General features: G+C 38.8%; 1 protein-coding gene across 5 annotated transcripts in view; it reads right to left on the bottom strand.

The window, feature by feature from the left end:
• PLD5 (phospholipase D family member 5) overlaps positions 1-17,671 on the bottom strand; it is a 187,062-nt gene that overhangs the window by 14,862 nt on the left and 154,529 nt on the right. For all 5 annotated transcript variants that reach the window (XM_064648684.1, XM_064648687.1, XM_064648685.1 and 2 more), the window contains 3 exons: positions 10,126-10,323; positions 7,466-7,605; positions 5,225-5,390 (listed from right to left, as the gene is read on the bottom strand). In XM_064648684.1, coding sequence (XP_064504754.1) covers positions 5,225-5,390; positions 7,466-7,605; positions 10,126-10,323 — 504 coding nt within the window. The remainder of the gene's footprint in view (positions 1-5,224; positions 5,391-7,465; positions 7,606-10,125; positions 10,324-17,671) is intronic.

The following is a 17,671-nucleotide window of genomic DNA, read 5'->3' as shown; positions in this document are numbered from 1 at the left end:
TCCCCCCTATCTGCCATGATGGAAGTTTATTAGGGCTTGTTGAGAAATATTAGTTGTTTTGTTTAATAAGTAAGTTTTAACTATGTCAGAGTTATAATACTGTGTGATTTAGTATGCTGTTTGCTTAGCTTTACTTGTTTAGTATGAGTAGCTTAGCTAAGATCTGCTGAAGCCTTGGGTCGCAAACTGTGAACTTTCACCTAAATACATGCTTTTGGCTGGAATAGAGTTAATTTTCTTAGTAATTTTCCTAGTAGCTGGTACAGTGCTGTGTTTTGAATTTTGCAGGAGAATAATGCTGATAACACTGATGTCTTAGTTATTGCTAAGCAGAGCCTACTCTAAATCGAGGACTTTTCAGTTTCCTGTGCTCTGCCAACTAAGCTAGTGCACAAGAAGTATAAACTAGAAGATAAGGAGGCTGCAGTTCCACAAGATAAGAAGAGTTAACAGCCTGCTTGCTTGGGCACAGAGAAAGAATCCAATAAGGCATTAGAAGACCCCAGACCAAAAATCACCATTGGACCAAGAGGCATGTGAACGGGTGCATAGTCTGTAAGGGTATCAAAGCCCAGGGATTCCCTTGTTTTGGGTCCCTCTCTGGCGGCACACGGCTTGAGGTGTTCCTATTGCTGTACCACTCAAGTACTAAATTATTTTTTCCTGGAATCAGATGTTGTGTGAGACTTTACTGAGGTAAACCTAGGGCAAAGAAATTTCTTTAACAGCACTGAAGCATGTTTTTAGTGCATGAGAAATAAATTCAGTATTTTTTCAGAGCAGAAATACTGGATAGCAGTGGGATGCAGTTTTGTGACTGACAGCTATCACAGAGTTGTTACCTTAAAGTTTCTGAATTTTGTATGCCACTCCATGCTTACTTACCTATACGTGGCATTGTTATGTTCCACACTAAATTTTTGTAATGAGTTCAAATACTAGCAAAATTCCAAAGATAGTGTTTTGAATTTAAAAACTAAGCACAGCAATGCAAACTGTTTGAGTGATTACTTTATAAAGGGCATTAAAAAAAAAGATTATTCTATCTAAAAGTCTATTATCTTTTCTTTAAATTAGATTTATATTGTATATTCACAGCTAACTCAGCTGCATGGAGAAATCACACCTTTAATTACAGATTTTTATAATCAATAATAATTACAGCATCACACTTCTTAAAAGATTAGAACAAACCACCTTAGCAGCCATAAAGGAAAGTTTGCTAGATATTATGTCCTTTGACAACATCCAGACTGCAACTGTCTGCCTGAGGAACTGCTCTACAAACATGCACCCACACTTAAAGTATGTACTTGGCAAGCCAGAAATGGGTCTAAATCTTTCTGAAAGGGTCTTAAATTTTTGGATAAAGCCAGAAGAAAATGGTCATGTTTTTTCCAGCACAACAAAATTGGAATGGAAACAGCCAGCAGCCATAGGGTATCCATCAGGGGTACTTGCAGTACCTCTTCACAGGGATGCAGATGATACGGTGTGACTAATACTAACATCGCAGGGAATAGTCTAAAACAGGCAAATGGGCAAAGTATTCAATGCTAGGAAACAAAATATAACGAGCTGTCTTCTTGCCAGTATTATGACACTTAGCAAAAAGTTACGTACCTTGATGTAAAAATAGTCAAGCACAATAATAAAATAAGCTTAGAGGTGTCAATTGAGATAGATTGAGCAGATGTGCTGAACTGAGATATCACACATTACTGTTTTGTTTGTATAATAACTTTGTAAGAGAGAAAATTTCAGGCAGGAAAGGACAGAAGCCTTGGAAACGTAATGTGTTCTCCAGCAATAGCAGAGAAGGCATTAACTCCTTGGGAATATGGACACCGTTAGGAAAACTCATCTGCCCTCACAAACAGAACACACAAATGTCACTTAGATGAGCAAGTGAACCAGCACTGGCATTAAGCAGCACAGTGTAACATTCTCCGACACGCCTTCAGTAAAAGTACTGTGTTAATAATACACTACCTACTGATAACATTTCATTAATCTTTTCCATTCTTATTTTAGGAGTTCTGAGCTTTAAAATTAAATTAGTGCTTAGGAGCAAAGGTTTCATAGTTAATTCATAACACTCTGTTTACTCATAGAGCATTTCTGTCTTTCTGAGAATTAGTGAAAGGTTCAGTTTTACCTTCCTCTTACCTGAGCGGGAATACACCTGCACAACTCAAAAATAGATTCATGTAGAGGCTCAAGAATAACTTGTGCTGTAGATACACATCTGTTCCATGCCACTCCATTGTGGCTTCCAGTTGTCTAAAGACATTTTGTTCTAGGTCCTACTTTCTGCGGGCCCTTCAAAAATACACTCTGTTCAGCATTGCATCCAACAGAGCCGGCCCCTTTCTACTGCTTCTTTGAGAGTTAGACTAGGCATTTGTGCACAGAAGATGCATTTATGGGTCAAGTGCACAAAACTTAAGGAGTACAGGAATTAAGGTCCCAAGAAGTATAACGGTGAGCTCTTCACCTTGAGCTTACCCTTTATCATTCAAGCTTTAATTTCATCACCACATGTGGTTCAGTGCATAGGACAGAGCTCCCTGACTGAGCAGCAGTTCGGTGTGCAGTTTATTCCTTGCCATTTGGCTGTGTGCTTATAGCATTTATTTAGTTCTCAAACATAGCTTTCTCCATGCAAATTCTTCCCAGTGATCATTTTCTTCACAGTACTTCTATTGAATTTGCACTCTCGAAACAGTTTCAGTTGACTCCAGTAATAATTAATGCTTATGTGAATTGGACTCTCAGATGCTGAGAAATGCATGAGGGACTTTAGCATTTTCTAACTGCATTGACATTGTTGTCCAGTATTATCAAAGTTAAAAGGAAAAGAAAAAAATTCCTGCTTCTAGATAGAGCACATTGTTACAACTCAGTGTTCACAACTAGGAAACCATGTCTTGCAGTCCCTGTCATCCCTGACCTCCACGGCAGACTGGAAAATTCATACGCAGTGGATGGTGGCTGGCTTTGATCAGGACACTGCTAAGTGAAATAGGGTTGCAGTGCCCTGTTTCTAACTATGTACTTGCAGTTAGGCCATACCAAAACTTCTGTTGGCCTGGTCAGAGACCATGTGAAATTAGGAAGTAATTCCCATCTAACTGAATTTACGTCTGCATCGCCTTCTCTAAGATGACCGTGTACCTCGGGCTGCTGCCGTTGGCAAACCAGTGTACCCTGTAGCTGCAGACAGCCATTAGCACTCACTGGAAACTTTAAAACTGAACTGGTCTTTCCGTAGAGATTAAAAAAAAAAAAAAAAAAGGAAAACAGTCACAACAAGGCCTATCGCAGGGATCAAAAGCTAAATGAAAAAGTTACTGAGTATGCTTTGTAGGACTTGGATATATTATTCCCAAAAGCACAGTACAACAGGGGGATAGGAGGTCATGTGGTGCATATGTGTGTGACATTTTGGTAGAACAATACGGAGGTATTGGGACAGCTTAGCAATTTTAATTATAATTTCAATCAGAATTTGTAACAAATTTCAGTGATCTTGTATATAAACATTGCATGTCTCTATGACAGTATTTTCTGTATAGAGTTTAGTTTGACTTTATGTTTTCTCATAGCCAAAGCAGAACCAAAAGGGAAAAGCAGAATTTTCCAGTAATTCAAGAGATTTAAGTTTAGTTTTACGTTGTTAGCCTATTCCTTCTCCTCCATACACGCACATAGTTTTGTTTCCCTTTGATCCTGGCTATAACAGAAGAATATAAAAGAAACAGAACTTTAAAAAAACCGTTGCTCATCTGATATGTTTTTTGAATTAAAAGAATATTGAGATGGAGCCTATGGCACAGTTTTCAGCCAAAATCAAATAGATACCAGCAAACTCTGAGCCTTGGCCTATTACTCATACCAAGGTTTATTTAAGGCAGTGACTTACCTAGAGTGGGGAACATGTGATGCACAGCAGAGGTAACTGAGGTGTGTTGTACCTTTACAAACTCTCTATACCTGGGGTGGTCTTATTTTTTTTACTGGAACTTGTATTTGTATTTTCTAACTGCAGATATTCTAGCTAGTCTATCTACCCAGAATAGATGTCTAGAAGTAATTTTTTTTAACTTTTAGCATGTAGTTTTTGAGAAGATAAATTCTGTACAAAGGATTTTACCTGCTGAAAATAGATGGAAATGGATATAAGATTGTTGAGCATTAGGTGCCACTTAAATAAATAATAATTTTGAATCCATAAGTAGAATTTTGGTGATAAATACGAAACAAGCTAGAAGTTATTCAAAATTGAAGCAGCTTAAGCAGTGTCAGCCATGTATGGGGGTTTTTGACTTAAAATCACACTTTATGCTGCTTTTTGACTTAGGAAACTTGTAATAACAACATATGTTATAAGAAAAATTCTAGATATGCATAAATATCACTTAGTGTGTATAAAATATAGTACTTGTTCTTTAGAGTTGTCAATTTCAAAAAGCCAGAATGATTAAGTGCATTATCAGTTTAAGAAATCCAAATAATTCAGATTATTTGAGAGAGTTACCTGAAAAAAACCACCAAAACCAAAAAAAAACCACACACCAAAAAACCAAAAAAGAAATTGATCCAAGATAGCTGATTTCTCAATTTCATAAAAATGAACTGTAGCAAACTGAAAGTAGTACTTACCATATTCTGTTCTCTAATACAAATGTAATATATATGGTATTTCTCTCCTTCCTGTACTGCATGTTTAATGTGGCCACATAATGGTTGTTCTAGTCTTCACAAGTCTGAATTTGTAGTCTGAATTTAATGTAAAATCTTCATTATTTTTTCCCATACTTTGCACTTGACTGAAGGAAAAGTAGATGCTTACACAGCTGAACAGTAAGGTTACATGAAGCCAAACTAAAACTTATTTTTGTACTGTCTGATTTACTCTTATTAGAGAGTATAAACATGACCTATGACTATGGCTCACTCTAATAGCTTTGCTTTGAAAGACCAGATGTAGTGTTTTAAACAGGCTGTCCACCACACAGACTACCTTTTGACATCAATCTATTTTTCTTAATTTCTATTTCTGTTACTACTAGGAGTAAATTGAGTTCATTATATTATATTTCCTATGCTATTTAATTAAACTCAAAGACTTTAATACTAACAGAAAATGCTTCTCAGTTGTTTTCTTCATTCTTTTTTTTGGGGGGGAAATATCTTTCAAAGCAATATGGATTATACTTACGACTTTCAAACTACAGCTTGGAACTTCAGTGCAAATAGCTTTCAGAGATGAAACAAAGTTGAAAGTAAGGGGGTCTGTGTCTCTTGAGAAACTTATGAGAAGTCGTACTTTAATACTTCGTAATACTAATGCTTCTCTTATCTTCCCATCTAAATATGGCCAGTACCTGTGGAGAAAGAATACAATATATTCAGAGAAATTTAAAAAAAAAATTGGATTTTTATGCATCTAAGCCTAGACATTTTAGAGAAAACAAATCCACACGTGAATTTCATTTTCTATCCACTGAAGGAATGCTGTTCTTATTTAAAGGGATTCTCACTAAACAGATCTGCCAGCATCCCTTTTTCTGTCATTCAGCTCTGTACCAAAACTGTCACTATCACAGTGGAGACAGTGAGACTGTGGATGGGTGAGTACATCTTCCACCTGTGTATGTGCCAAGACACTTTCACAAAATACAGGTGCCTTGTCCACCGCTGGTTGGGAGTTGCTCCCGTGTCCTTCCCTGCGCGGCCGGAGCAGCAGCACAAGGAGCCACAACTAGAGGGCGCTGCTGACCAGCCCAGACACAGGGACAGAAGGCTTTTCTGAGGGTTGCGCAAGGGAACTGGATCACCGGATCTCTTCCTGAGTGCTGTCCTTTTTTCCCCCCTGTGAACTGGTACCGTACAGGCTGGGGACTGGAATGCCTTCTGTAATTTCTTCCTTGGAAAACTGAGAGCTGCTATGCAGGGTGCCCGTGTCCTTCAGGAGCAGATGAGATGGGCGCTTAAGGAAGATGCTACTTTTTTTTCCTGATCAGGATTGCAGAAATTCTGCCATGAATGGGACGCTGGCTTCCATGATGCTATTCTCACAATTGTTAGCTTTGTGTTCCTGACCTTTGGTGGGAGCAGGTCAGGAAAGGGAGAATTAGACAAAGAAAATGTATGTTATCTTCATTCCAGCAGCATCAAGTCATGGGGGCTAATGAATCTGAGCTCTACAATGCCAGAAAATAACTTCTAAATGAGAACTGACAAGGAGCTGACAAGGTAGAAGCTGTGGCAGTGCCTTGAACACAAAGCCATGCTGTAAGAAAAACACTGAAGAATTCACACAGGTGGCTTCCCTGGATCTCCCTAATCCAGTAGATCTGAATTCTTCCAGCATGAGAATAAAGTAAGGAGGAGTATAGGAGATAACATCAACTGCAACACTGTAATGGTTCTACATATTAAGATCCTTTCTAACATAAAGGAAAAGCGGGAGGGATACCCGCTTATCAGTAGGAACTGAGGTTCCTACAGCCCATGATTCTTTCACTGTGATGGAGACTGTACATAGTTTATTGGAAAAACTCTTTCATAGACTTGAAACAGCTTATGCTTGATATCAGTCAAACGATTGTTATTTTTTGAGAAATTTGAACAAAACATCTCTAAATATGCAAAACTGGAAAAAACCCCACATAACCACATGCTTAGTTTGTCTCAACTGTGTTTAAATAAAGAGCATAGATGAAATGACAAGCTTTGCTAGATTCTCAATTCATTGTGTTTTCAGGAGCTGGAGGGACCAATGGATACTTTCCTTCTGAGCTGGATGGTTTTGTTGCACTGTGGCTCCAGTTTTGGGCAATGAGTGCTTTTTAATGGTCCGTACAAACAGGCTGTTTAAAAATTACATGGTGGTTTTTTTTGTTTTAGCAACTCTCAGTTAACCAAAAAGTGATATAATTCAAATGTAATCTGTGCTGACTTTGGAATTTTTGCTTATATGTGTATATCAATAAAATAATGACATCTCCCACATTGTATACAAGAACTCACAATATATTATTTCTCTCTTACACACACTCTCTCTTTCTCTCTCTCTCATGTTGAATATCTATGAGACTCATAAAATGCCAGTAGCTGTGGTCTCAAGATAGGGAATATAGTAGTGTAAGAAATAGGATTCATGTATAAGCAGACTGTTGTATTCCTGGGTCCCAGTCCAGATGGTCAGACTAGACAATTTCTGATCTCCTTCAACAGGCAGATCCAAAGCTCAGGACCCAGAACTGGAATTGTCTTCTTAGGTCCCAATTCTGCTCCCATTTAAGTCAATGGCAGAACTCTCACTGATTTCAATAAGAGCAGAATTGGGCCCCAAGAAATTGTTCCACAGTAGTAACTAATCTCCTGTGGGTTCATTTTCTCCAGCAGACCTTATAGGCATTATGATAACCAGCTAGTCCTGGACATGGACACTCACCGTTTAGCATTGGTGTCAATGACGATTGGCAAGTAGTCCATGACAGCTATGTATACAAACTGCTTGGCATCATCGATAACACTGTATATAGCTTCAATATCCAGGACTCTGTCCTTTGGGCAGAAGAGTTTAGGTGAATTCTGTGAAAGGAAAAGTTATTATTAAGTGAGAACTTCAACTGTCCTGCTAGAATACTCAAAGCTACAAAGGAGAGGTATTTGCTTACTTGCCCCTCAAAAGCCTCACCAATTAGATGTAACTGTGGGTAAAATGCAGAAGACACAACTTTAAAAATTAGGTCTATTATGTTAGTTGTATTTAAAGTTCCTCACCGTTTACTCAGGCACTGTTGCAGGGAGATGCTGCACTTTTGCAAGAAACTTATCTTTAAAACCTAGCTTCAGGTATAAATTACCCAGCACTGAGCCAGTAAGTGGTAAGCCCACATTTCAGCTTTTCTGCCTCGTATCAAGGGCTGTCAAAGGTGTCAGGCAGCAAGGTGAAGCAAGCAGAAATTGCCCATCTGTGGCAGACAGGCCCAGGACTTTCTACTCTTCTGCACGAGCAGGAAGAGGAAAGTGGAGCCACCTGTCAAGTTGTTCGCAGGCACCACTGTTCCTGGGAGAGAGGTTGTTGAAGGCACTTTATCCAGCTGGAGCAGGTGCCATTTGTCTTCTTAACAGCTGGCCCTACCAGATTGCTGCCTTCCTACTGCTGTATCACCTTCTCACCTTTGTTACTTGCTTGGGTCGCAAATGACACCTAGACTGGTATGTTTCCTTTAGGGACAGATCCAGGGATTTTTATTAGTCTTTATTTCAATACACTGCCTGTCACAGTGGTTTCTTAATAACTGACTGGTGTTCTTAAGGATTTACAACAACTAAGTAGAGACAATACTAGAAAATTAACTGAAGCAAGATTTCAAGACCAATACTCCAGATCCATTCCTGAACACTAAAAGAAACAACCAAAACCTCTTACACTTTATCAGCCAGCTTGGAAGATGATTTTGTTGCTAAGCAACGCTAAGCAATGATTCCCAAGTAAAACAAAAAATTCAATGACTGTGTGTCATGGCTGTTTTATACAGCACAAACATTGAAAGTGAAATATATTTTCAAAGAATGAATTTTTAGTCAAGAAAAAAAGGGTTAAGTGATTTAAATATAGTTAAATGTATAAATATAGCCTTTTTTCAGGAAGGAAGAACCAGCCCAAGTGGGCTGTGGTTACAAATTGAGGTAGCTCTTGGAGTTGGACTTCAATGAGCTGAGCTTCTGAGTACCAGCAAGTCCTTCCTTTTGTTTTGTGAAGTGAAATTTCAAGAGAAGAGGCTTCTATTACCCTCAGGAATGGAAGGGAAAGGAAAAGAAAATATAAATCACAGGGAGGAAGTGAACACTGAAAACTGCAAAAAACCAGGTTTTGTAGAGTCTTTCTCTACCTGTCTTTGTCTAGGATCCTGGATTCCTTAAACTTGGCCTTAACCAGCTTTCCATTCTGTATGCCACTTCAGGACTGACTTTCAGCAGTATTTCTCCACTTCTTACAGATTGCTTAGAAAGGAGTAGGATTTAACTCAACAGCGCATTTGCTAACTGTCCAACAGCCGGTCTCTCATTTAAGCTAGTCCTTAAGGTTCTCCAGATCAATGGAAGTGTCCATATTTTCAAACAGCTATTAATTCTGGCTGTCTTAGGCACTTCCAGGTTTTCACTCCAAAATAGTTCTCTGTCTCTCCAGTGATTGTAGGAGTATGAAAAATCCTGGACAGTGGAAAATTGCCTGGCTCCCAGCAGGTGAAGGTAAACCCTGCCCTGTATTAACCACTCATCTGCACCAACGTCCTGTGCTAGTGGCTGTACAACTTAACAGTGTGCTACATGTCTTGTGTTCTTTTAGACATAACTGGTTATAAAGCAATGAGGGTTTTGCGCATTGTTTGGTAAAGAATGGAAAGTAACTCTTAGCAACTGCATTAAATTTCTGATTTTGAAGAGGTTGTTTATACTCATGTAATTACCTCCAAAATGAAAGACACTCCACATCTTTCATCATCTCTATCTCAGTGTGTACTTTTTTCCAGTTTTGCTACATGGCTGTTGAGGTGGAGGACTGCTCCATTTCTTTCCATTAAAAGTACATTCACAGACAGTGCTTCCATGAGGATCACTGCTTGAAGTTTTAAAATGTCATTTAAAAATAAAGCTGAAGTAGATGATGTTGTACAGAAGTACAAATGCTTTCAATGGAACAGGGTGAATCCTTGTAAATTACATAGATAAAAATGCAAGCTCTGATATCAAGTTTATCCTGTATTATTGTCTATGTCTGATTAACGGTTCATTTACTCCTAAGTAATTCATGTTCTATCTACTAGTGTAAATAAAAGAATCTAATTTGAAGGGCTTCCCTATCATTTTTCAACACAATTGGAAAAGTGGTGAACATTACAGAGAAAGGGAAAAAGAATAACACTCAAATGAAACCCTGCAGCATCTTCAGTCCTGGCAAATGGCATGTATGAAAAATGTAACAGAAATCAGAATAAAAAAGAAACACTCTGATTTGTCAAATTTCCAGGTCTTCCAAAAATCTGATGGGTTAAATAAGTTTCTTCTCTTCCCTCCGTCTCTGCAACTCATTTCAGAACTTACCGACACAAAAGCTTCTGATTTTGTCTCGTTCAGCTGCAGTGTCAGTTTATTTTGAGTATCGTACACTCCATATAGTCTCTTAGACCAACTCGGAGGTATTTTATTCTTGTATCTTAATGAGCTATACAAGGCAAATATCCTCTGTAAATCCAGGACCAGGCAGCTGCAGTTGTATACAATGACGCCAAGTTCCTTCATCTGTGAAATTAAAAGTGATATAGTTAGTGATATTTTGGCTGACAGATCTGTGGAAGTATGCAGCAAGAACGTAAGAGTCCCTGAGAAGTACTCTTTCAGAAGTGGGCCTTGAGCTCATCGTCATTACTGCCAACTGCAAGAAAGTTCCTTCCAATACTCCTCTAAAGGCAAACACACAAGCTCTATCTTCAAAAGCCAAGAGGAGGCAAAAGCTGTAACAGGATTTGCACATTCAGTGTATGACTGAGCTGCATGTCATAATAGAATATAAGACACTTCATGGATGGACACAATTTTGAAGTGACACCATGTTTGTTATAGGTGTTGCTCAAGGTTTTACTCTGGGCTAGAGTGGTTTTTATTTATGCTTTTTATATTTTATTTAGAGAAAAGGCAGCCTTTCTTCTGGGTTATGTAATAGCACACATTATCAGTGATAGCTTCTTACTTCAGGAACAGTTTGTTTTCTGTCAGTTCTGCAAAAGGTGAAGGAAATGGATTGAGGTTATTTTGCTGCTGGAGAAGGAATGATACTCCAACTTCAAATAAAAGGATGAAATAACAGGTGTTTAATACTATCAGTAGCTAAATTTACTTCGCTATTAAATACACTGTGATCCAGTAAATAGTATACCCAATTAGGACATCAAGAGGTTGGGTTCTTGCCTCCCCCACTGCTATGATATAGTACCTCATCTAGTGTACCCCAAATTTCTGGGTGTCAATTTCTTCATGTGTTAAAAGGGAGATAATGACACTCATCTCTCATGAAAAGTACTCTGTAAGCATCAACATTCTCACATATAAATTATGAGGAAAAATAGTTCAAGTAAATATAGACATCAGAGTACAATTAAATTCTAAAGACAGTCGTCTTCTCCTACAGACTCACTTCTTCATTTAAGTAAAGGTATTTCTCCTGGTCATAAATCATCATAAATCCTGGTTTGGCAGAGATTTCATTAATTGTATATCCCTAGTACTTAAGATTTTGACAGAATTTCATTTATAAACATATTGCCTGGCTTCTATAATCAAAATGTAACCATGTGCACACTCTCTCCCTTTCTTTGCTTTAGAACAGCTTAGGAAAGCACTGCTGTGGGTCCGGATGCTATTGACCTCTCATTACCTGCATTTCACACTAGTTCAGCCACTTCCTAATACAAAGCAAGAAGAAAATCTGCACAAACCTGTTGGAAAACAACATGTAGGATAAATAGTTAAAGAATCTATGCTGGTTTTCTGCAAGCAAACTCTCTTGGTACATGGCTGTGAAGTCTGCCTGGCATGATGATGAAAATGAAGGAGTACGAGCTCTCCAGCATGCTCACCCTTTGACACCTAAATATTCCCACAGGTTTTATTCCCTTAGATGAGATCTCCACAGTCACATGGACTAGTTTCTGGTAGAAGCGTATCTTTCCATAAAGCCTGTGGGAACTCTGAACTCCACACTGACGTTATCTCAAAGCTTGTTCCTGCACAATTCTCCCTGACTGCAGATAAGAACTGCTCTGCAAGAGTGGGCAGAGGGAAAGCAAAGGATAGAATTGAACCTTGACTCTTTCTGTGGTGGGTGAGAGAAAACAACAAATAGCAATACTCCAGCAAGAAAGAAACTCATGGGTGACACATTCTTCAGGTTCCCAACCTGGAAATACCATATACATAAGAATACGCAACACTGAGGTATCTCATTCCCAAATATTTTCTTAATAGTTGCAAATATGGGAACATTACCTAATATTTTTACTGCCTTAATCAGAATATTTCTGCAAGGTTCTTTAATTCAAAAGAAAAAATGGAATTCCTCTGTTAACCTGCACAACCTGAAATTTGTGGATAGTTGGAAAAGACAGACTACTTGCTGCACTGCAGCCTTTCATTTATGGATAAGACAGTAAATTAATTTAGATGATAAATATAAATATGACCAACATCCTAGTCAAAGAGTCTATTAGGGATAACATCTTTGGTTTTTCCCCTGGGTGCTGGTATCTCTGAGGACACTCCTCAGTATTCACTTCTAGGCTGTCCCTGTACTCTGTGCACTGTTTGTCTCCAAATATTTTTAACTATACATTATCACTGTTTTCACCATATGCTGCCAATATGGCTCTCTTAATTGCCAGGCATGCCATTGCAAAGGACTTACTAATAGTATTCTGTTACATCTATCTGCATAATGTGGTTTAATCTGCTTTTCACGGCTGTTAGTTGATTCTGACATAATTATGTGGTTACAGTTTTCCTTTCATTTATCAGTCCTATTATTACTATTCTACTTTATCCCTTCTATTGAAAGTAAATATAAAATAGTGTCCTCACAGCACACCAAAAGCTGCTAGGATTGCATCTGCGTGAGCAGCTCTCCTGTGAACAGGAATGCTTGCAGTGTGTCCTCTCTCTGTGAATTAAAGGATTGCCCTTCTGCCTAAGTGCTTCCTCATGTACAGAGATAGGGAGGAAGCCATGGGAACTAATGGGTTTTGCTAAATGCAATTTTAACAGATCACCACCTAGTCTGATGCAAAACGAAGCATTAGCCGTGCCTTACCACCAGCCTCTCCCAACAAACCAGCACACACAAGGAGCAGCCCATTTTGCACAGGAACTTGACCCTCCTGTGGAGCAGGAGCCAAGGTGGTGCCCTGGCTGAGGCCCTGCTGCTCACCCATTTGCAGCAGCTACACTCAAACTGCAGGCTGGAACAAAGCCTTTCCAAGAGATGTATTTATGGCACAGTAATGAACCCTGCCTTCCCAAGGTGTTGCATCTTGCAGTTGGCTTCTCTGGCAGCAAGCACTGATCAAAGCTTTTCCTGCTTCTGAAGCCATGATAAGAGCTTTCCCCCGTGGGGATTTCCTAGTACATGATACAGACAGGGCTCCTCCTTTCCCTCCCTGGGAAAACAGTTATCCTCTTTACCCAGCTGCCTGTTTTCATTAAGTTTTTATGAACTTAAGTTCAAATTTGACTGAACCTGAAAAGCAAATTCAAAGCTACAGGAAGAGGGCAGAGAGCAACTCTGATACTTGTGCAGACTGAATTTTCTCAAGAAACCAGGTTATATGTTAGTCTTTGTGACCATTTGGGTATGATACATTACCTTGAAATGCAAACAATACCTGTATGCAGTAAAACCCCACCCATCTCCTTTTTTGTACAACAGCCCCAATAGGTTTGAAGACAAAAAATCCCCTCTGTTTCAGAAGTGTCTTCCACACTGAGACTATTTTTACTCCCATACCCTGAGGTGAGGAGAGACTGCTCTTTTTCCCATTAATCACAAAGCCTATCATCCTGGAGGCATAGGGGGCAGCAAGGATGTGCTGGTGACAGATTTAGTACAAAGTAGGATGACATCTAGATAAGGGAAAAGACTTTCTCTTCAGTTTGAGAGCTGCTGTCATTACCAACTTTTTTTTTTAAGTAATCTCAGATGAGAAGAAGAAAAAAACATCTATATTGAAAGAATCAAAATCTGAGTGTTGCTCCTCAGCTTGTCATGATGAAAACCTACAGCTAAGCATCATCTGAGATATCTGTTAAGGTAAAATCCTTCAGGGTAGGAGCTCTTAAGGCAAAGTATGTCTTCATCCTGAGTTTTAAGAGCAATTAATAAAGTAATGAAAACATCACTGGAAAATTAAAGTGAAGAAGATCTCAAGAAATCAAAATCTTAATAAAACTAAGGAAGATAAATCTGAAATGAAAATAAAGAGTCACAAATTTGATTACCTCAGAATGGAACAGAAATATTTGGATGTTAAAGTTGCTTGTGAGTGACATTTCCAGGGCATGTGCTAGGGACTGGGAACAGGAATGGTTATTTGCACAGAGACTTTTGTGTCCTCTCATGAGCAGGTTTCTTCCCCTCTTTGTTAAGAACCACCATGCATGCTCTTCTCAAAGAATGAAAAATATGGAAGCTGGTTTTCCTTGTTCTTCCCTGTGCTGTTTACATTTCTGCAGAGCAACTTTTAAAGGCTACCAAATTACTGTTTGTCTTTTTTTGCTAGTAAAGGCTCTCTTAAAGCAACAGAAAAGTGAATAACTACACTAGACTCAAGAAATGTAGCTTCAACCCATTGTGTAATGTTGCGCAGAAAACAGTTAAGCTACAAAAAGTAATAAATGTGGCCTAGCTAGAAAAATAGTAATTTTCATGACAAGAGGAGGAATTCCTTACTAGACTGGGTAAAAAGCAGGATTTCACAGACAAGAATTTTTGCTTATTCTTTTCCTGTGTACATTTGTAGGCATCATTTGCAAAATGAAGAAAAAATATGGGAAAAGAACCTGAACAACCCAGGTTGTGGACATATAACACTGTAAACTTCTTAATCTGAGAAACAATGTTAGCAAAACTTCTCAAGTACGTTTGGATCAGGGGTCAGACAAGGTGTACGATGTGTCCTGACCCTGCACTGTGCAGACTAGATAGCATATTTTATATTTACCTTGAGCTGCACTCTAAGAGACAACCCCACTGCGTAGGCAAGGTACTATTTGACCTACATAAGAGTGGCACAATCTGGTTCGCAGCTTGCAATATCTGAATTGTGGCAAATGTACCAGGAAGCTTTAGAAAACCCCTTGTTTATTGAAAAAGTTTTTAGTAGTTGTTTGCACTCGAATTTGATCCTGCAAACAACAAGCAGCTCTCCTCAGGCATTAACTGCCACTTGCCCAAAAGCTCTGGCCACTGGCAGATGCCAGAGTCCATTGCCTGTGCTACAGAGACTCCAGATTAATTACGGGTAGCCTATTGCAACCTAAATTTACTAAATGACTTTTTGTGTCCCAGACTGTGTGCATCTGCCATTTGCTTGTGTTTGAAAATGTATTTAATTGTGCTTTCAAGCCTCTGATTTTTTTAATGACCAATTTATAAATGAATGATTGAGCAAAGCCAGAATCACAACAGGGTAGAGTAATAGAGTAACAAAAAGCATACAATACTGATAAATCAATTTGTAAGGTGTAAAAGGACTTAAGATTCCAATAGCTTCTAAAGAAAAATTATATACAATGTACTCATTACCACCAGAAAGCAATTCACAGTTATTTACAGGGGTACACTCATCTTTTTGTAAAATATGTTCTAATTATCCAGTTAGCCTGTACTCCAAACATATGTGCTTTTTCATTATCATCTTACCTGATCCCTACTGCAGCCCTCCCTTATGTTTTCATCTGGTATCATTTAATACTGAGAGAATGTTTTCCAATCATAAATAGCAACATCTTAAGGCTGCCCCTGTGCAGCTACTGTTTCTCACTCACCAAAACCTGCCGGGCAGACATGCACGCCCATCCCATGCCAGGCACAGGTAACAGCCAAGGGGGTGGCCTGTGGCAGCAGTGCAGGAGAAGGGCCTTCTGATGGGAGTGACCATCACCAGTGGAGGGAGAGAGACAAAGAGATTTGAGAAAGAGAAAAGTGTTTCTTTGTGCAGTATTGTTTGCTGTGACTGTTGCAGCACACTTTGCTGTAATGGGATGACAGGGGTAGTGCTTGTCACAAATGCATCCAGTGTAACGACCCCATTCAGACAGCCATCATTTTGATGTAAACCAAAAAGGCAACCTGATGCTGAAGAGGCTGAGAAGGCTGTAGCACTGCCTGGCTCCTTCTCACAAAACCTGTGCAGATACTACAGTCCACCACATGCAAAAGCATGTACCTCAGCTAACATTTCACTAGAAACTGCAACCTACCCTTATGTTCCTGAGCCAAAACCCACTCTCAGTACTTGGACAGTAAAACAGTGCAGAGACTTCACATTTTGTTACGTTGCAATCAAAAGTGGTTCAGTGAAATTCAAATCCAGCACAGTCCTGCTTCTGCTCTGACTTCCACTTTTTCCTTCCATGTTGCTAAGAACATGGGGAGCTACACTGATATTGGGAAATACCAAATAGAAAGGTTAATACAAATGGGAAAGCACTGTTTTCTCAGAAAGTTAGCAAAACCCCATCTAGCTTAAACTATCAGAGAGTGAATAAATCTAAACAGCATCTTTGGCTGTCAGAAATCATCTAGGGCATAATAAATGTTCTTACTTGAATTCCCTGTTATTTTGACAGATGCTTTTATAGATTACTTAGAGAATGCAAACAGATTAAATTTTGAGATTAACTCTCTCATTGTTTAATTGTGTAACTCTTTCTTTTTTCTATAGACACTTTTATTGAATAAATGGCATTTTGAAAATTCTATATTCAACTCTTAACCATTCTCCAATTAATCACTTAGTGAGTCTTGCACTTGGATCTCTCTTGTGCCTGGCCTATGGACCACAGCTGTCTGCATTTTATGTTTCTGTCATCTAAGGCCAAAGGTTAATTTTCATCTTAGTCTTAAGTGATTTGGAAATAATCACCAGGCAGAATTTCTAATGAACATGAAAAAAAGTCTCTTCCACTTGAGAAAATTATGCAGTCTCAACCTGAGCTGGGGACTCAATCTCATCACTGAAAAACCGTCACTCAAGCCACCATGCTGGAAATAAATCTGAGCATGTGACCAAGAAGAGGTGATGCATTTGATAGAGTGCACCCAGCATTGGCACTGAATGGCAGTGTAAAGCCATGACATGTTTTCACTAAAGGAAAGGAAGGGACATAAGTGGACTGACTGTAGCCCACTGGAGCTGATAAAGCACAACTGAATTGGCAGCCAGTAGTAGTCCACTGGTTTTTAATTCACACCTCTAGAAAGAACATTTGATGGATTTTGGTCTGTAGTTCTTGCAGAATAAAAGTCCCAGAAAGTTACAACTTCATACATTATTACTAATAATACATACATTATTACTAATAATAAGACAGAGGAGATCTTTTAGGAGCTGCTAATTTTTGTGTCCCCTTCCTTTTTCTGCTGCTCCATAGGTCAAGAACACAAAACTGCACAGTGATGCTTTACTAATTTCCATTTCATTTCAGTCTCACTATTATTTTGCATAGCATCCTGGTCTTAAGAAAACCATACTGAGAAAAAAAATTAAGTTCAGCATTTCATTTCTGCTGAAAGGTATGGCTGATGAGATGAAAAGCAAGCTAGACATCCAGGCAGAAGGAGAGTTTCTTTTAAAATGGTGTGGTTTAAAAAGAATTTTGTGAGGAAGAGGTAGCAATGCATCTTCAAAGCAGAAAAACAGAAACCACCCATGTCCTTGTCACATTAGAAAGAAGCCCCATCATATTTTTTCTTCTTCCTTCTATTTCGTAGCTCTGTTGCTACGAAAAACTCAGCAAAATTCAATCTGTTTGTACAAACAATTCAAATATAATTTGTTTAAACCACGAACCACTCTGGGATGATGTTCACATAGAATCC

This window comes from Pseudopipra pipra, chromosome 3 (assembly GCF_036250125.1).
Source record: "Pseudopipra pipra isolate bDixPip1 chromosome 3, bDixPip1.hap1, whole genome shotgun sequence".
In the NCBI taxonomy this organism is placed as follows: domain Eukaryota; kingdom Metazoa; phylum Chordata; class Aves; order Passeriformes; family Pipridae; genus Pseudopipra; species Pseudopipra pipra.
Note: the sequence above shows the minus strand (reverse complement) of the source record. Positions and strands in the feature narration are given on the sequence as shown.